Here is a 16,827-nt window from a genome sequence, read left to right as displayed (position 1 = left end):
GGGCTGCGCGTGCGCCGCGCCGGTGGGGGGGGGGGCGGTGAGGCCGGGGCGGCGCATGCGCGGTGGCTCCGTGAGGGTTTGTGGTGAATGTAGGATTAATATAGAAGTAACGCGTTTTAAATTAATGGGGTTTTAAAGGGGTTTGTTGTGGTTTGAGCAGCCCCTGGGACCCCCTCCCCATTTTTGTGTGCCGTTTGTGGGGTGCCCCCGTTTATGGGTTCCTCGCGTTTATGGGTTCCCCCCGTTTATGGGGTGCCCCCGTTTATGGTGCCCTCGTTTATGGGGTGTCCCCGTTAATGGTGTCCCCATTTATGGGTTCCCCCCCATTTATGGTGCCCCCGTTTGTGGGGTGCCCCCGTTTATGGGGTGCCCCTGTTTATGATCCCCCCGTTTCTGGGTTCCCCCCGTTTCTGGGTTCCCCCTGTTAATGGTGTCCCCGTTTCTGAGGTGTCCCCTTTTTTGGGGTGTCCCCCGTTAGTTTCGGGGTGTCCCTGTTAATGGGGTGTCCCCGTTTTTTGGAGTGTCCCCCCATAGGTTTCGGGGTGTCCCCACTAATGGTGTCCCTGTTTTTAGGGTGTCCTCGTTTTTAGGGTGCCCCCCGTTATAGGGGTGTCCCCCGCAGGTTTGGGGTGCCCCCGTTAATAGGGTGTCCCCGTTTTCGGGTGTCCCCCGCAGGTTTCGGGGTGCCCCCGTTAATAGGGTGTCCCCTTTTTCGGGGTGTCCCCGTTTTCGGGGTGTCCCCGCAGGTTTGGGGTGCCCCCGTTAATAGGGTGTCCCCGTTTTCGGGGGTGTCCCCGCAGGTTTGGGGTGCCCCGCCCGCCATGGGCCGCTCCTCCAAGGACAAGCGGGACGTTTATTACCGGCTGGCCAAGGAGGGCGGCTGGAGAGCACGCAGCGCCTTCAAACTGCTGCAGCTGGAGCAGCGCTTCCAGCTCCTGCACGGTACTGGGGAACTGGGGAGCACTGGGAGCACTGGGGAATGGGGGGAATGGGAATTGGGGGGCACTGGGAGAACTGGGGGGCACTGGGGGCACTGGGGAATGGGGGGACTGGGGGGAACTGGGGGCACTGGAGAGAGCGCGCAGCGCCTTCAAACTGCTGCAGCTGGAGCAGCGCTTCCAGCTCCTGCACGGTACTGGGGAACTGGGAGCACTGGGGAATGGGGAATGGGGGGGAATGGGGGCACTGGGGGAATGGGGGGAACTGGGAGCACTGGGGGGATGGGGGGGGACTGGGAGCACTGGGGGCACTGGGGAATGGGGGGGGACTGGGGGGCACTGGGGGGGAATGGGGGCACTGGGGGGCACACAGCACCTTCAAACTGCTGCAGCTGGAGCAGTGCTTCCAGCTCCTCCGGGGTACTGGGGAACTGGGAGCACTGGGGGGAATGGGGGGGAATGGGGGGGACTGGGGGGAACTGGGGGGAACTGGGGAATGGGGGGGAATGGGGGCACTGGGGGAATGGGGGAACTGGGGAGCACTGGAGGGACGGGGGGGGACTGGGAGCACTGGGGGCACTGGGGAATGGGGGGGACTGGGGGGCACTGGGGGGATTTGGTACAGTGGGGGAATGGGGGGAACTGGGGGAGATTGTGGGGAATGGGAGGATTGGGGGAATGGGGCAAATGGGGGAATTGAGGGAATGGGGGGACTGGGGAGAATGGGGGAATGGAGAGAGTAGGGGAACTGGGGGCACTGGGAGCACTGGGGAACTGGGGGCACTGGTGTAACTGGTGTAACTGGTGTAACTGGGCCCCAGGGCTCTGGGATCACTGTGTAACTGGTGTAACTGGTGTAACTGGTGTAACTGGGCTCCCAGGGTCTGGGATCACTGTGTAACTGGTGTAACTGGTGTAACTGGTGTAACTGGGCCCCAGGGGTCTGGGATCACTGTGTAACTGGTGTAACTGGTGTAACTGGTGTAACTGGTGTAACTGGGCCCCAGGGGTCTGGGATCACTGTGTAACTGGTGTAACTGGGCCCCAGGGCTCTGGGATCACTGTGTAACTGGTGTAACTGGTGTAACTGGTGTAACTGGGCCCCAGGGCTCTGGGATCACTGTGTAACTGGTTGTAACTGGTGTAACTGGGCCCCAGGGCTCTGGGATCACTGTGTAACTGGTGTAACTGGTGTAACTGGGCCCCAGGGGTCCAGCGGGCCGTGGATCTTTGTGCTGCCCCCGGGAGCTGGAGCCAGGTGCTGAGTCGGCACCTCAGGTGGGACTGGGAGCACTGGGAGCACTGGGAGCCCCAAACTGGGGGTGCTGGTCTGGGGGTCCTAGGCTGGCACTGGGAGCACTGGGACTCCCAACTGGGGGGCACTGGGAATCCGATTGAACTGGCACTGCCAACTGGGTGAACTGGGAAGACTGGGAATCCCAGTTTGGGACTGAGGGGGGGGCCTCAGGGAGGTTTGGTTGGGGGTCCAGGGGGGTCTGGGGGGGGCACTGGTGGTTACTGGGGGGGGCACTGGGGGACACTGGGAGTTACTGGGGGGGCACTGGGGGTCTGGGGGGGCCCAGGAGGCACTGGGGGGGGCACTGGCGGGGGGGCACTGGGGTACCCAGCCCCCCTGACCCCCCCAGGGGCTCCGAGGGGTCCCCAGCCCAGGTGGTGGCCGTGGATCTCCAGGCCATGGCGCCGCTCCCGGGGGTGGTGCAGATCCAGGGGGACATCACCAAGGTGGGGACCCCCGAAACCCCCCCCCCCGAGCTCCCCAAAACCCCCTCTGAGCCCCCCCCAAAACCCCCGAGCCACCCCAAAACTTCCTGAGCCCCCCAAACCCCCTGAACTCCCCCAAAACTCCCTGAGCCACCCCAAACCCCCAGAGCTCCCCAAAACCCCCTCTGACCCCCCCAAAACCCCTGAGCCACCCCAACCCCCCCCCGAGCCCCCCAAACCCCCCCGAGCCCCCCCCAAAACTCCCTGAGACCCCCCCAAATCCCCTGCGCCCCTCAGAACTTCCTGAGCCTCCCAAACCCCCTGAGCCCCCCAAAACCCCCTGAGCCCCCCAAAACCCCCTGAGACCCCAAAACCCCCTGAGACCCCAAAACCCCCTGAGCCCGCCCGGCCCCATTTCTCCCACAAACCCCATTACCCCCCCACCCAATTCCCCCACAGACCCCATTCCTGACCCCACTCCTGACCCCATTCCCCCATTCCTTACCCCATTCTTCACCCCGTGTCCCCCTGACCCCATTCCTGACCCTATTCCAGATCCCATTCCTGACCCCATTTCCCCCCAGACCCCATCCCTGACCACATTCCCCCATTCCCCCACTCCTGACCCCACTCCTGACCCCATTCCTCACCCCATTTCCCCCCAGACCCCATTCCTGACCCCATTCCTGACCCCATTGCCCCATTACCCCATTCCTCCATTCCTGACCCCATTCTTGACCCCACTCCCCCACTCCTGACCCCGTTCCCCCATTCCTGACCCCACTCCTGACCCCCATTCTTGACCCCATTCCCCCATTCCTGACCCCATTCCCCCACTCCTAACCCCATTCCCCCCATTCCCCCACTCCTGACCCCGTTCCTGACCCCGTTCCTCACCCCGTTCCTCACGCCGTGCTCCCCAGGCCTCCACGGCCCGGGAGATCCAGCGCCACTTCGAGGGGCACCCGGCCGACCTGGTGGTCTGTGACGGGGCCCCTGATGGTGAGTTTGGGGGGGCTGGGCCTGGGGGGGGCACCTGAACCCCAAACCCCCCCCCCCAAAAAAACCCCAAAAAAACCCCAAACTGCCCCCACAGTAACGGGGCTGCACGACCTGGACGAGTACATCCAGGCCCAGCTGCTGCTGGCAGTAAGTGTGGGGCTTCAGCCCCCCAAAACCCCCCCCAAAACCACCTGGGGACCCCCCCAGGACCCCCGGGGTCCCCCCAGACCGCCCCCAAATCCCCCTTTTGGGGGGTCTCCCCTCCTCCAGGCGCTGAACATCACCACGCACGTCCTGAAGAAAGGTGGCACCTTCGTGGCCAAGGTCAGTCCCTGAGGGGTTCCCCCTCAAAATGAGGGGGGGGTCTGCAGCCCCCCCCACCCCAGAAAGGGGGTGCTGACCCCCGTGGCCCCCAAAAAGGGGGTGCTGACCCCCGTTGCCCCCCCCCAGATTTTCCGGGGCAAGGACGTGACCCTGCTCTACTCCCAGCTGCGCCTCTTCTTCCCCGACGTCACCTGCGCCAAGCCCCGCAGCAGCCGCAACTCCAGCATCGGTGGGGACCCCCCCAAACTCCTGGGGACCCCCCTCGGCATCGGGGAGACCCCCCCTGAGTTTGGGGGGACCCTCCCCGACCCCCTCTTTTGGCAGAGGCTTTCGTGGTGTGCCGTGGCTACAGCCCCCCCCGAGGGCTTCGTGCCCACCATGGAGAACCCCCTGCTGGAGCCCGAGGCGGGTGAGGGGCTGGGGGCACTGCGGGGATTTTGGGGTGTCCTTTGGGGGGGATCTGGGGGTTCCTGGCAGGAGTTTGGGGTCCCTGATGGGATTTTGGGCTCTCTGGGGGTCATTGGGAAGTGTCTGGGGTCATTCTGAGGGGTCCCAGGGGGAAATTTTGGGGGTCCCTGGGGGGATCTGGAGGTTCCTGGTGGGATTTTGGGGTGTCTGGGAATCATTGGGAAGTCCTTCGGGGGCATTTTGGGGGGGATCTGGGGGTTCCTGGCAGGAGTTTGGGGTCTCTGATGGGATTTTGGGGTGTCTGGAGGTCATTGGGAGGTGTCTGGGGACATTTTGGGCATCCCTGAGGGGATTCTGGGATTCCTGGGGGGATCTGGAAGTTCCTGGGGGGATTTTGGGGTGTCTGGAGGTCATTGGGAGGTGTCTGGGGGGATTTTGGGGGGGTCTCTGAGGGGGATTCTGGGGGGTCTTTTGGGAAGGTTTTGGGGACCCTGATGGGATTTTGGAGTGTCTGGGAGTCATTGGGAAGTGTCTGGGGACATTCTAAGGGGTCCCAGGGGGAATTTTGGGGGTCCTTGGGGACATTTTGAGGGGTCCCTGATGGGATTTTGGGGTGTCTGGGGGGATTTTGGGGGTCCCTGAGGGGGATTCTGGGGGTCCTTGGGCAGGTTTTGGGGTCCCTGTTGGGATTTTGGGGTGTCTGGGGACATTTTGATGGGTCCCTGGGGGGATCTGGGGGTTCCTGGTGGGATTTTGGGGTGTCTGGGGATTATTGGGAGGTGTCTGGGGGATTTTTGGGGGTCTCTGAGGGGGATTCTGGGTGTCCTTGGGGAGGTTTTGGGGTCCCTGATGGGATTTTGGGGTGTCTGGGGACATTTTGAGGGGTCCCTGGGGGGATCTGGGGGTTCCTGGCGGGATTTTGGGGTCTCTGATGGGATTTTGGGCTCTCTGGGGGGTCATTGGGAGGTGTCTGGGGGGATTTTGGGGGTCTCTGAGGGGGATTCTGGGGGTCTTTGGAAGGTTTTTGTGTCCCTGATGGGATTTTGGGATGTCTGGGGATATTTTGGGGGTCCCTGAGGGGGGTTCTGGGGGTGCTTGTGGAGGTTTGGGGTCCCTGATGGGATTTTGGGGTCTCTGGGGGTCATTGGGAGGTGTCTGGGGACATTCTGGGGGTGCTTGGGGAGGTTTTGGGGTCCCTGATGGGATTTTGGGGTGTCTGGGGATGGTTATGAGGTCTTTGGAGACATTTTGGGGGGTCCCTGGGGGGATTTCGGGGGTTCCTGGTGTGACTTTGGGGTGCCCATTGGATGTGCAGTGCCCCGTTGCCCCCCATTGGGTTTGGGGTGCCCCCATTGGATTTGGGGTGCCCCCACTGATTTCGGGTTCCGTTGCCCACCCCATGATTCGGGGTGCCCCCCATGAATTCGGGGTTCCCCCTGATTTGGGGATGCCAATGGATTCGGGGCGCCCCCCTGATTTGAGGGTGCCCCCATGATTTGGGGTGCCCCACACATTTGGGGTGCCCCCATGAGTTTGGGGTTCCCATGGATTTGGGGTGCTCCCATGGATTTGGGGTGCTCCCATGAATTGGGGGTGCCCCCATGATTTGGGGTCCTCCCCATGAATTGGGGGTGCCCCCCTGATTTGGGGTGCCCCCATGGGTTTGGGGTGCCCCCATGGATTCGGGGTGCCCCCATGAACTGGGGGTGCCCATGAATTGGGGTGCCCCCCTGGTTTGGGGTGCCCCCCTGATTTGGGGGGGCCCCATGGATTTGGGGTGCCCATGAATTCGGGGTGTCCCCTGACTGGGATGCCCATAGATTTGGGGTTCCCCCATGGGTTTGGGGTGCCCCCATAATTTGGGGTGCCCCTGGTTTGGGGTGCCCATGGGTTTGGGGTGCCCCCATAATTTGGGGTGCCCCTGGTTTGGGGTCCCCCCAGGCCTGGCCCTGGCCGCTCTCTCGGGCCCCTCCCGTGTCCTCGTGCCCTTCGTGGCCTGCGGCGACCTGAGCGCCTTCGACCCCGACCGCAGCTACCCCCTGCAGGTACTGGGAGCACTGGGACGGACTGGGACAGGCACTGGGGGCACTGGGACAGGGACTGGGGGCACTGGGACAGGGACTGGGAGCACTGGGAGCACTGGGACGGACTGGGACAGGCACTGGGAGGGACTGGGAGCACTGGGACGGACTGGGAGAGGGACTGGGAGGGACTGGGAGGGGCTGGGACAGGCACTGGGGGCATTGGGACAGGGACTGGGAGCACTGGGAGAGGGACTGGGAGCATTGGGGGGGACTGGGACAGGCACTGGGGGCACTGGGAGTGGGTCTGGGGCACTGGGAGAGGGACTGGGAGCACTGGGGGGGACTGGGACAGGCACTGGGGGCACTGGGAGAGGGACTGGGAGCACTGGGGGGACTGGGAGGGACTGGGAATGGCTGGGCTGTACTGGGAGAGACTAGGGGGCACTGGGCTGTACTGGGAGGCCCTGGGACATACCGGGGAGCACTGGGTGATACTGGGAGGCACTGGGGAGCACTGGGTGATACTGGGCCATACTGGGCTGTCCTGGACTGTACTGGGAGGCCGTGGGCCATACTGGGCTGTACTGGGAAGCACTGGGCCATGCTGGGCTGTACTGGGAGGCCATGGGCTGTACTGGGCTATACTGGGCCGTACTGGGCTGTACTGGGAGGCAGTGGGGGCCATACTGGGCCATACTGGGCTGCACTGGGAGGCAGTGGGGGCTGTACTGGGCTGTACTGGGAGGCAGTGGGGGCCATACTGGGCCGTACTGGGCGGCGGCGCCGCTGACGCCCTCTCCCGCAGCTGGACCCCGCCAGGCCCTACAGCTTCGTGCCGCCCCCCGCGCCCCCCATCGCGCCCCCCCTACGCCCGCGCCCTGCCGCCTGCGCCGGGGGGGGCGGCGGCCGGGGGGGCGTGCAAGGACCCCCGTGTGAGGGGATGGGCGTGCAAGGACCCCCCGTGTGAGGAGATGGGTGTGCAAGGACCCCCCCCAAGAAGGGATGGGCGTGCAAGGACCCCCCGTGTGAGGGGGTGGGCGTGCAAGGACCCCCCCAAGAAGGGATGGGCGTGCAAGGACCCCCGTGTGAGGGGATGGGTGTGCAAGGACCCCCGTGTGAGGGGGGTGGGCGTGCAAGGACCCCCGTGTGAGGGGGGTGGGCGTGCAAGGACCCCAACAGGAGGAACAGGAAGAGTCCTTGTGTGAGGGGGTGGGCGTGCAAGGACCCCCGTGTGAGGGGGACAGAGCCTCATGTGGATGAGTGTGCAAGGATCCTTGCATGAGATAAGTGTGCAAGGATCTCTGTGTGAGATGGGTGTGCGAGGACCCTCACATGGGATGGGTGTGCAAGGACCCCAACAGGAGGAACAGGAAGAGTCCTTGTGTGAGGGGATGGGTGTGCAAGGACCCCCCCAGGAGGGGGTGGGTGTTGCAAGGACCCCCGTGCAAGGAGCTGCGCCAGCTCCGTCTTTTGGACTGAATTTCTGCCCTAAACGTGTGCAAGAACCCCCGTGGGTGTGCAAGAACCCCCGTGGGGTGTGCAAGGCCCCGCCCCTGGGTGTGCAGCCCCCCCCAGTCCCCCTCCCCTTGCACGCGCGTGTGCAACACCCCCAATAAACGCCCCCTGCTCCACTCCCGGGGCTGCGGCGCCTTTATTGCAGGGAAAGGGGGGTGGGGAGACCCCAAACTGGGGGAGGGACCCCGAACTTGGGGGGCCCGGGGGGGTTTGGGGGGACCCCGAACTTTGGGATTTGGGGGGACCCTAAGTTTGGGGCTCCGGGGGCGTTTGGGGGGACCCCAAACTTGGGGGTCAAGGAGAGTTTGTGGGGACCTCGGGTTTGGGGGGATTTGGGGGGACCCCGGGTTTTGGGGTGGTTTGGAGTGGGATTTTGGGGGATCCCCCCCGGGTTTTGGGGGTTTTGGGGTTTCTGGATTTGGGGTTGCTGGTTTTGGGGTTCCCCGTTTTGGGGTTCCCAGTTTTTGGCTTCCAGAGTTTTGGGGTTTCCAGTTTTGGTGGTTCTCAGTTTGGGGTTCCCAGGTTTTGAGGTTGTTGGTTTTAGGGTTCTCTGGTTTTAGGGTTCCCAAGTTTTGGGGTTTACGTTTTTGGGGATCCAGGTTTAGGGTTCCCTGTTTTTAGGGTTCCTGGATTTTGGGGGTTGCAAGGTTTTGGGGTTCCCGGATTTTGGAGTTTCCGCTTTTGGCTTTCCCAGTTTTAGGGTTCCTGGGTTTTGGGCTTGCAAGTTTTGAGCTTTCCCCCTTTTGAGGTTCCATTTTTTGAGATCCTGTTTTGGGGATTCCCCATTTTTGGGGTCCCCTTTTGGGTCGTGTTTTTGAGATTCCCCATTTCGGGTTCCCCATTTTTGATATTCTCCATTTTGGGGGTCCCGCTTTGAGTCGTGTTTTTGATGCTCCCCATTTTTGGGTTCCCATTTTGGGTTCCCATTTTCGGGGTTCCCCATTTTGGGGTCCCCTTTTGGGTCGTGTTTTTGATGTTTCCCATTTTGGGTTCCCCCATTTTGTGTTCCCCATTTTTGATATTCTCCATTTTGGGGTCCCGCTTTGAGTCGTGTTTTTGATGCTCCCCATTTTTGGGTTCCCATTTTGGGTTCCCATTTTTGGGTTCCCGTTTTTGGGGTCCCGTTTTTGGGGTTCCCCACTTTGGGGCTCAGTCCTTGCCGCGCGAGGCCTCGGCGTTGGCGCGCAGCACGGCGCCGGGGCTGGGGTACGGCCGCTGCTGGAACAGGGGCCGGCCGCCGTCGTGTCCGCGCCCGTCTTGGCCTCGTTGCGCTTGGGCAGCCCCGTGGACCACGTGCCCCTGCCAGGGCGCCGTGCTGGGGTCACCCCAAAATCCGGGGGTGCCCCCCAAAAACCCCCCAAAATCCCGGCGTACCCCAAAACCCGTCCTCGTTCCCCCCTCCCGTACCGGGGCGCGTCCGAGTAGGTGCTGGGGTCCATCGGGTCCCCAAAATCCCGGGGTACCCCCCCCAAACACCCCAAAATCTCGGGGTACCCCCCCAAAATCCTGGGGTACCCCCCCCAAAACCTCGGGGTGCCCCCCCCGAACCCCAAAAATCCCAGCGTACCCCAAAACCCGTTCCCCCCCTCCCCGTACCGGGGCGCGTCCGAGTAGGCGCTGGGGTCCATCGGGTCCCCAAAATCTCGGGGTACCCCCCCCAAAATCCTGGGGTACCCCCCCAAACCCCCCAAAATCCAGGGGTACCCCCCCCAAAACCCCCCCAAAATCTCGGGGTACCCCCCCAAAATCCCGGGGTACCCCCCCAAAGTCCAAGAATACCCCCCCCCCCGAAAATGCTCAGAAACCCCCCCAAAATCCCAGGGGACCCCCCCCTAATCCCATCTACAACACCCCCAAAATCTCAGGGTTCCCCCAAAATCCTAGAGTACCCCCCCCAGAATCCTGGGGTAGCTCTTCTAAAAACACCCAAATCCCGGGATACCCCCTCAAAAACACCCCAAAATCCCAGGGTACACCCCAAAAAACCCCAGGAAATCCTCCCCAAACCCACCAAAATCCCAGGGTACCCCCCTCTAAAAACCCCCCAAAATCCAGGGGTACCCCCCACAAAACGCCCCAAAATCCCGTGGTACCCCCCCTAGAACACCCCAAAATCCAGGATCCCTCCCTAAAATACCCCAAAACCCCAGGGGTACCCACCCTAAAACACCCCAAATTCCCACGGTTACCCCCCCCCCCAAAACCCCAAGTACCCCCCCTAAAACACCCCAAAATCTTGGGGTACCCCCCACCCTAAAACCCGCCAAAATCCCTGGGTACCCCCCAGAGCCCTCCAAAATTGCGGGGTACCCCACCTAAAACACCCCAAATCCCAAACACCCCACCCCTAAAACACCCCAAAATCCAGCGGTACCCCCCACAAACCTCCTAAAATCCCAGCAAATCCCCCCCAAACACCCCAAAATCCTGGGGTACCCCCCCAAAATCTCGGGGTACCCCCTAAAAACCACCCCCCAAAATCCCGTACCGGGGCGCGTCCGAGTAGGCGCTGGGGTCCATCGGGTCCAGCTCCTCGTCCTTTGCGCCCGCCTGGGGGGCACGGGGGGGTCAGCGCTGCTGGGGGGGGGGGGTGGCACCCCCGCGAGCACCCCGAAATCCTGGGGAGCCCCCCTAGAACCCCCAAAATTCCGGGGGAAACCCACAAAACCCCCCAAAATCCCAGGAAATCCCCCTAGAACCTCCCAAAATCCTGGGGTTCCCCCCCAACCCCCCTCAAAATCCCAGGAAATCCCCCCCCTAGAACCCCCCAAAATTCTGGGGCCGCCCCCCAAAATCCCGGGGTACCCCGCCCTAGGACCCCCAAAATCCCATTAAATCCCCCTGGAACCCCCCAAAATCCCGGGGTACCCCACCAAAATCCCAGGAAATACCTCCTATAACCCCCAAAATCATGGGGTACCCCCCGAAATCCCGGGGGTACCCCCCTAGGACCCCCCAAAATCCCAGGAAATCCCCCTAGAACCCCCCAAAATTCCGGGGCAACCCCCCAAAATCCGGGGTTCCCCCCCTAGGACCCTCAAAATCCCATTAAATCGACTTAGAACCCCCAAAATCCCGGGGTACCCCCCCCAAAATCCCAGGAAATCCCCTAGAACCTCCCAAAATCCAGGGTTCCCCCCAAACCCCCCCAAAATCCCAGGAAATCCCCCCCTAGACCCCCCCCAAAATTCCGGGGCACCCCCCAAAATCCCCGGGGGTACCCACCCTAGGACCCCCAAAATCCCATTAAATCCCCCTAGAAGCCCCCAAATTCCCAGGGTACACCCCCAAAATCCCAGGAAATCCCCCTAGAAGCCCCCAAAATCCTGGGGTTCCCCCCAAACCCCCTCAAAAATCCCAGGAAATCCCCCCTAGACTTCCCCAAAATTCCAGGGCGCCCCCCCAAAATCCCGGGGTACCCCCCCCTAGGACCCCCAAAATCCAATTAAATCCCCTTGGAACCCCCCCAAAATCCTGGGGTACCCCCCTAAAATCACAGGAAATCCCCCTAGAACCTCCCAAAATCCTGGGAAAATCCACCCAGCACCCCAAAATCCTGGGGTACCCCCCCCCCAGGAATCCCAGGAAATTCCTCCTAGATCCCCCCAAAATCCCAGAGCACCCCCCAAAATTCTGGGGTATCCCACTAGAACCCCTAAAAATCTCATTAAGTCCTCCTGAAACCCCCCAAAGTTCCGGGGTGCCCCCCCAAAATTCTGGGGTACCCCCCCTAGGACCCCCAAAATCCCATTAAATCCCCCTAAAACCCCCCCCAAAATCCCGGGGTAACACCCCCAGAATCCCAGGAAATTCCTCCTAGAACCCCCCGAAGTTCGGGGTTCCCCCCCTAGGACCCCCAAAATCACAGGAAATCCCCGTAGAACCCCCCAAAATTCCGGGGGGTACCCCCCAAATCCCAGGAAATCCCCCCTAGACCCCCCCCAAAATCCCAGGGCGCCCCCCAAAATCCCATTAAATCCTCATAGAACCCCCCCAAAATCCCGGGGTAGACCCCAAAATCCCAGGAAATCCCCACTAAACCCCCCCAAAAATCCCGGGGGTACCCCCCCAAAATCCCAGGGAAATCCCCCTAGAACCCCCAAAATCCCGGGGTACACCCCCAGAACCCCAGGAAATCCCCCCAACACCCCAAAATCCCGGGGGTGCCCCCAGCACCTCTCTTGCTCTTGGGGTACGGTGCCAGCTCCTCGCGCCGGTGCCCGCGGCGCTCCCGCGGCGCCTCCTCCTCTCGGGGGGCTCCCTCGGCCTCTGCGGGGGGGTCAGGGGTTTGGGGGGGGCTCGGGGGGACCCCGAAATCCCCCAGGGCTTGGGGGGCACCAGGGGGACCCCGAAATCCCCGCGGGTTTGGGGGGGCTCAGGGGTTTGGGGGGTTCAGGGGGCTTAGGGGGGTCAGGGGTTGGGGGGTTTGGGGGTTCAGCGGTTTGGGAGCATTTGGGGGTTTGGGGGGGCTCAGGGGTTTGGGGGGGTTTCAGGGGGCACAGGGGTTTGGGGGGGCTCGGGGGGACCCCGAATTCCCCCAGGACTTGGGGGGGCTCAGGGGTTTGGGGGGCTCAGGGGTTCAGGGGGCTTAAGGGTTTGGGGGGGCTTAGGGGGGTCAGGGGTTGGGGGGTTTGGGGGTTCAGCGGTTTGGGAGCATTTGGGGGTTTGGGGGGGCTCAGGGGTTTGGGGATTCAGGTTTTGGGGGCTCAGGGTTTTGAGGTGCTCAGATTTTGGGGATTTTGGGTGTTCAGGGTTGGGGGAGCTCATGGTTTTGGGGTGCTCAGGTTTTAGGGGTTTTGGGGGCTCAGGGTTTGGGGGCTCAGGATTTGGGGGCTCAGAGTTTTGGAGGCTCAAGTTTTAGGGGCTCAGGGTTTTGGGGCTTAGGTTTTGGGGACTCAGAGTTTTTGAGGCTCAGGGACTCAGGGTTTTGAGGTGCTCAGGTTTTGGAGTGCTCAGGTTTTGGGGGCTCAGGTTTTGGGGTTTTGGGGTGCTCAGGGTTTTGGGGTTTTTAGGGTGCTCACGTTTTGGGGTCTCAGGGTTTTGAGGTGCTCAGGGTTTTGGGTGCTCAGGTTTTGGGGCTCAGGGTTTGGGGTTCAGGTTTTGGGGCTCAGGGTTTGGGGGCTCAGGTTTTGGGGCTCAGGGTTTGGGGTTCAGGTTTTGGGGCTCAGGGTTTGGGGGCTCAGGTTTTGGGGGTTTTGGGGTCTCAGGGTTTGGGGGTTTTGGGGGTCTCAGGGTTTGGGGGCTCAGGTTTTGGGGGTTTTGGGGTACTCAGGTTTTGGAGGTTTTGGGGTCTCAGGGTTTTGAGGTGCTCAAGTTTTGGGGGCTCAGGGTTTGGGGGTTTTGGGGTCTCAGGGTTTGAGGCTCAGGTTTTTGGGGTTCAGGTTTTGGGGGTTTTGGGGGTTCAGGGTTTTGGGGGCTCAGGGTTTGGGGGTTTTGGGGTCTCAGGGTTTGAGGCTCAGGGTTTGGGGGCTCAGGGTTTGGGGGTTTTGGGGGCTCAGGTTTTGGGGTCTCAGGTTTTGGGGGTTTTGGGGTCTCAGGGTTTGGGGGTTCAGGTTTTGGGGGTTTTGGAGGCTCAGGTTTTGGGTTCTCAGGGTTTGAGGCTCAGGTTTTTGGGGTTCAGGTTTTGGGGGTTTTGGAGGCTCAGGTTTTGGGGTGCTCAGGGTTTGGGGGTTTTGGGGTCTCAGGGTTTGGGGTCTCAGGTTTTTGGGGTTCAGGTTTTGGGGGTTTTGGGGGCTCAGGGTTTGAGGCTCAGGTTTTTGGGGTTCAGGTTTTGGGGGTTTTGGGGTCTCAGGGTTTGGGGTCTCAGGGTTTGAGGCTCAGGTTTTTGGGGTTCAGGTTTTGGGGATTTTGGGGTCTCAGGGTTTGAGGCTCAGGTTTTTGGGGTTCAGGTTTTGGGGTTCCTGACCCACCTGCGCTGCCCTTGTTCCTCCTGGCGGCGCGGGCGGGGGGCGGCGCCGGGGTCGCCGGGGGGCAGCCACGACACCAGGTCGGTGTCCACGTTCCAGTAGTAGGGCAGCCCGCTGGGGGGATGCACCCTATAGCGACCCTACAGGGCCTGGGGGGCCCTGCAGAGCCCGGGGGGGGCCCTATAGGGCCTGGGGGGGCCCTACAGAGCCCGGGGGGGGCCCTATAGGGCCTGGGGGGCCCTGCAGAGCCCTAGAGACCCTATAGGGCCTGGGGGGCCCTGCAGAGCCCAGGGGGGCCCTATAGGGCCTGGGGGGACCCTGCAGAGCGCTAGAGACCCTATAGGGCCTGGGGGGCCCTGCAGAGCCCAGGGGGGCCCTATAGGGCCTGGGGGGACCCTGCAGAGCGCTAGAGACCCTATAGGGCCTGGGGGGGCCCTGCAGAGCCCGGGGGGGGCCCTATAGGGACTGGGGGGGGCCCTGCAGAGCCCGGGGGGGGGCCCTATAGGGACTGGGGGGCCCTGCAGAGCCCGGGGGGGGGCCCTATAGGGACTGGGGGGGCCCTGCAGAGCCCGGGGGGGCCCTATAGGGACTGGGGGGGGCCCTGCAGAGCCCGGGGGGGCCCTATAGGGACTGGGGGGGCCCTGCAGAGCGCTAGAGACCCTATAGGGACTGGGGGGGCCTTACAGAGCCTGGGGGGCCCTATAGGGACTGGGGGGGCCTTACAGAGCTTGGGGGGCCCAGGGACCCCATAGAATCCAGAGAGGGCCCTACAGAGCCCAGTGGGCCCTACAGACCCTATAGAGCCTGAGGGGCCCTACAGAGCTTGGGGGGGCCCTATAGGGCCTGGGGGGGCCCTACAGAGCTCAGGGGGGCCCAGGGACCCTATAGACCCCAGAGAGGGCCCTACAGAGCCTGGGGGGCCCTATGGACCCTGGGGGGGCCCTAGAGAGCCTGGGGGGGCCCTATAGAACCTATAGGGCCTGGGGGGGCCTTAAAGAGCCATAGGGGTTCTACAGACCCTATAGGGCCAGGGGGGGCCTTAAAGAGCCATAGGGGTTCTACAGACCCTATAGGGCCCGGGGGGGCCCTACAGAGCCTGGGGGGGCCCAGGGACCCCATAGTGATGTGTGGGGGTCCTACACGGCGTGGGGGGCCTACGGACCCTATAGGGCTCAGGTCCCAGAGGAGGGGGAGGGGCTCACGGTGGGGGAGGGGTCTCAGAGGAGGGGGAGGGGCTCACGGTGGGGGAGGGGTCTCAGAGGAGGGGGAGGGGCTCACCAGGTGGGGTCGATGACCTTGTACCAGGGGGGCACCAGCCCCTCGAGCCGCGAGGCCTCGTAATCCACGTGGGCGTCGTCGTAATCCTCGGCGATGATCTCCTCCTCGGGCTCTGGGCGGGGCCGTCAGCCTGGCCACGCCCACCGCCCCTGCCACACCCAGTGCCACACCCACTGCCCCAATCCCACCCCCAATCCTCGGCGATGATCTCCTCCTCGGGCTCTGGGCGGGGCCGTCAGCCTGGCCACGCCCACTGTCCCTGCCCCACCCACTGCCCCTCAATCCTGCCCCCAATCCTTGGTGATGATTGCAGGCTCTGGGTGGGGTCACCAGTCCGGCCACGCCCACTGCCACACCCACAGCCCGCCCACTGCCCCAACCCCACCCATTCCTCCTGAACCCCGCCCACTGCTCCCTAACCCCACCCACTGCCCCAACCCCACCCATTTCTCCCTAACCCCGCCCCCCACCCTGCCCCCATGAGCACCCAAGCCACACCCCCAGCCCCACCCACCCAAGCCCCGCCCCCAGCCCCGCCCCCCGCTCACCGGGCTCCACGTGCTTGAGCAGCCCCCGCTTGGCCAGGCGGGACTGCAGCGCCACCGGCAGCGGCATGGCCGGGCGGCTACCGGGCAACCAACCGGGGCAACCGGGGCACAAACCGGGGCACCACCGGGACAGCAACCAACCGGGACAACCGGGACAGAAACCGGGATGGCAACCGGCACACTGAGATGGCAACCGGGGCAACCGCGGACAGCTCCGGGATCCTGGCTGGGGACACCGACAGGAACGGGGTCAGCACCGGGAACCACCGGGAATCACCGGGACAGCTCTGGGAACCACCGGGGACACACCGGGGATAGACCGGGGATAGACCGGGGATACACCGGGGATACACCGGGGATAGACCGGGGATACACCGGGGATAGACCTGGGATACACCGGGGATACACCGGGGATAGACCGGGGATAGACCGGGGATAGACCGGGGATAGACCGGGGATACACCGGGGATAGACCGGGGATACACCGGGGATACACCGGGGATAGACCGGGGATAGACCGGGGATAGACCGGGGATACACCGGGGATAGACCGGGGACACACCGGGGATACACCGGGGATACACCGGGGATACACCGGGGATAGACCGGGGACACCAAACAGGGAGCACCGAGAACCCCCCGGGACCCCAGAGCGGAACCAGTAACACCAGTACAGCCCCAGTTACCCCAGTTCACTCCCAGTTCTCTCCCAGTTCACTCCCAGTTCACTCCCAGTTACCCCAGTTCAGTCCCAGTTACCCCAGTTCAGTCCCAGTTACCCCAGTTCAGTCCCAGTTACCCCAGTTCTCTCCCAGTTCGCTCCCAGTTCTCTCCCAGTTACACCAGTTCGGTCCCAGTTCTCTCCCAGTTACCCCAGTTCGGTCCCAGTTACCCCAGTTCTCTCCCAGTTCACTCCCAGTTACCCCAGTTCACTCCCAGTTCTCTCCCAGTTCACTCCCAGTTACCCCAGTTCGGTCCCAGTTACCCCAGTTCTCTCCCAGTTCTCTCCCAGTTCACTCCCAGTTACCCCAGTTCTCTCCCAGTTCTCTCCCAGTTCTCTCCCAGTTCACTCCCAGTTCACTCCCAGTTCTCTCCCAGTTCACTCCCAGTTACCCCAGTTCACTCCAGTTCTCTCCCAGTTCACTCCCAGTTACCCCAGTTC

The 16,827-nt window shown here is 63.0% G+C and overlaps 2 protein-coding genes across 2 annotated transcripts; one reads left to right on the top strand and one right to left on the bottom strand.

Moving 5' to 3' along the window:
• Window positions 1-41: 41 nt before the first annotated feature.
• FTSJ1 (FtsJ RNA 2'-O-methyltransferase 1) lies at window positions 42-7,909 on the top strand. Its single transcript, XM_054001860.1, is given in 12 exon segments — window positions 42-76; window positions 801-942; window positions 2,147-2,216; window positions 2,585-2,681; window positions 3,584-3,662; window positions 3,757-3,809; window positions 3,933-3,986; window positions 4,113-4,215; window positions 4,311-4,336; window positions 4,338-4,395; window positions 6,336-6,439; window positions 7,224-7,909. Coding segments are annotated over 12 exon segments (969 nt in total). The 5' UTR covers window positions 42-55; the 3' UTR covers window positions 7,386-7,909.
• Window positions 7,910-9,042: 1,133 nt separating this feature from the next.
• PQBP1 (polyglutamine binding protein 1) lies at window positions 9,043-15,818 on the bottom strand. Its single transcript, XM_054001839.1, is given in 7 exon segments — window positions 9,043-9,159; window positions 9,162-9,232; window positions 10,422-10,483; window positions 12,108-12,231; window positions 13,852-13,953; window positions 15,118-15,229; window positions 15,666-15,818. Coding segments are annotated over 7 exon segments (615 nt in total). The 5' UTR covers window positions 15,733-15,818; the 3' UTR covers window positions 9,043-9,082.
• Window positions 15,819-16,827: the final 1,009 nt, after the last annotated feature.

The sequence above is a fragment of the Vidua macroura genome, chromosome 33, assembly GCF_024509145.1.
Source record: "Vidua macroura isolate BioBank_ID:100142 chromosome 33, ASM2450914v1, whole genome shotgun sequence".
NCBI lineage: Eukaryota > Metazoa > Chordata > Aves > Passeriformes > Viduidae > Vidua > Vidua macroura.
Note: the sequence above shows the minus strand (reverse complement) of the source record. Positions and strands in the feature narration are given on the sequence as shown.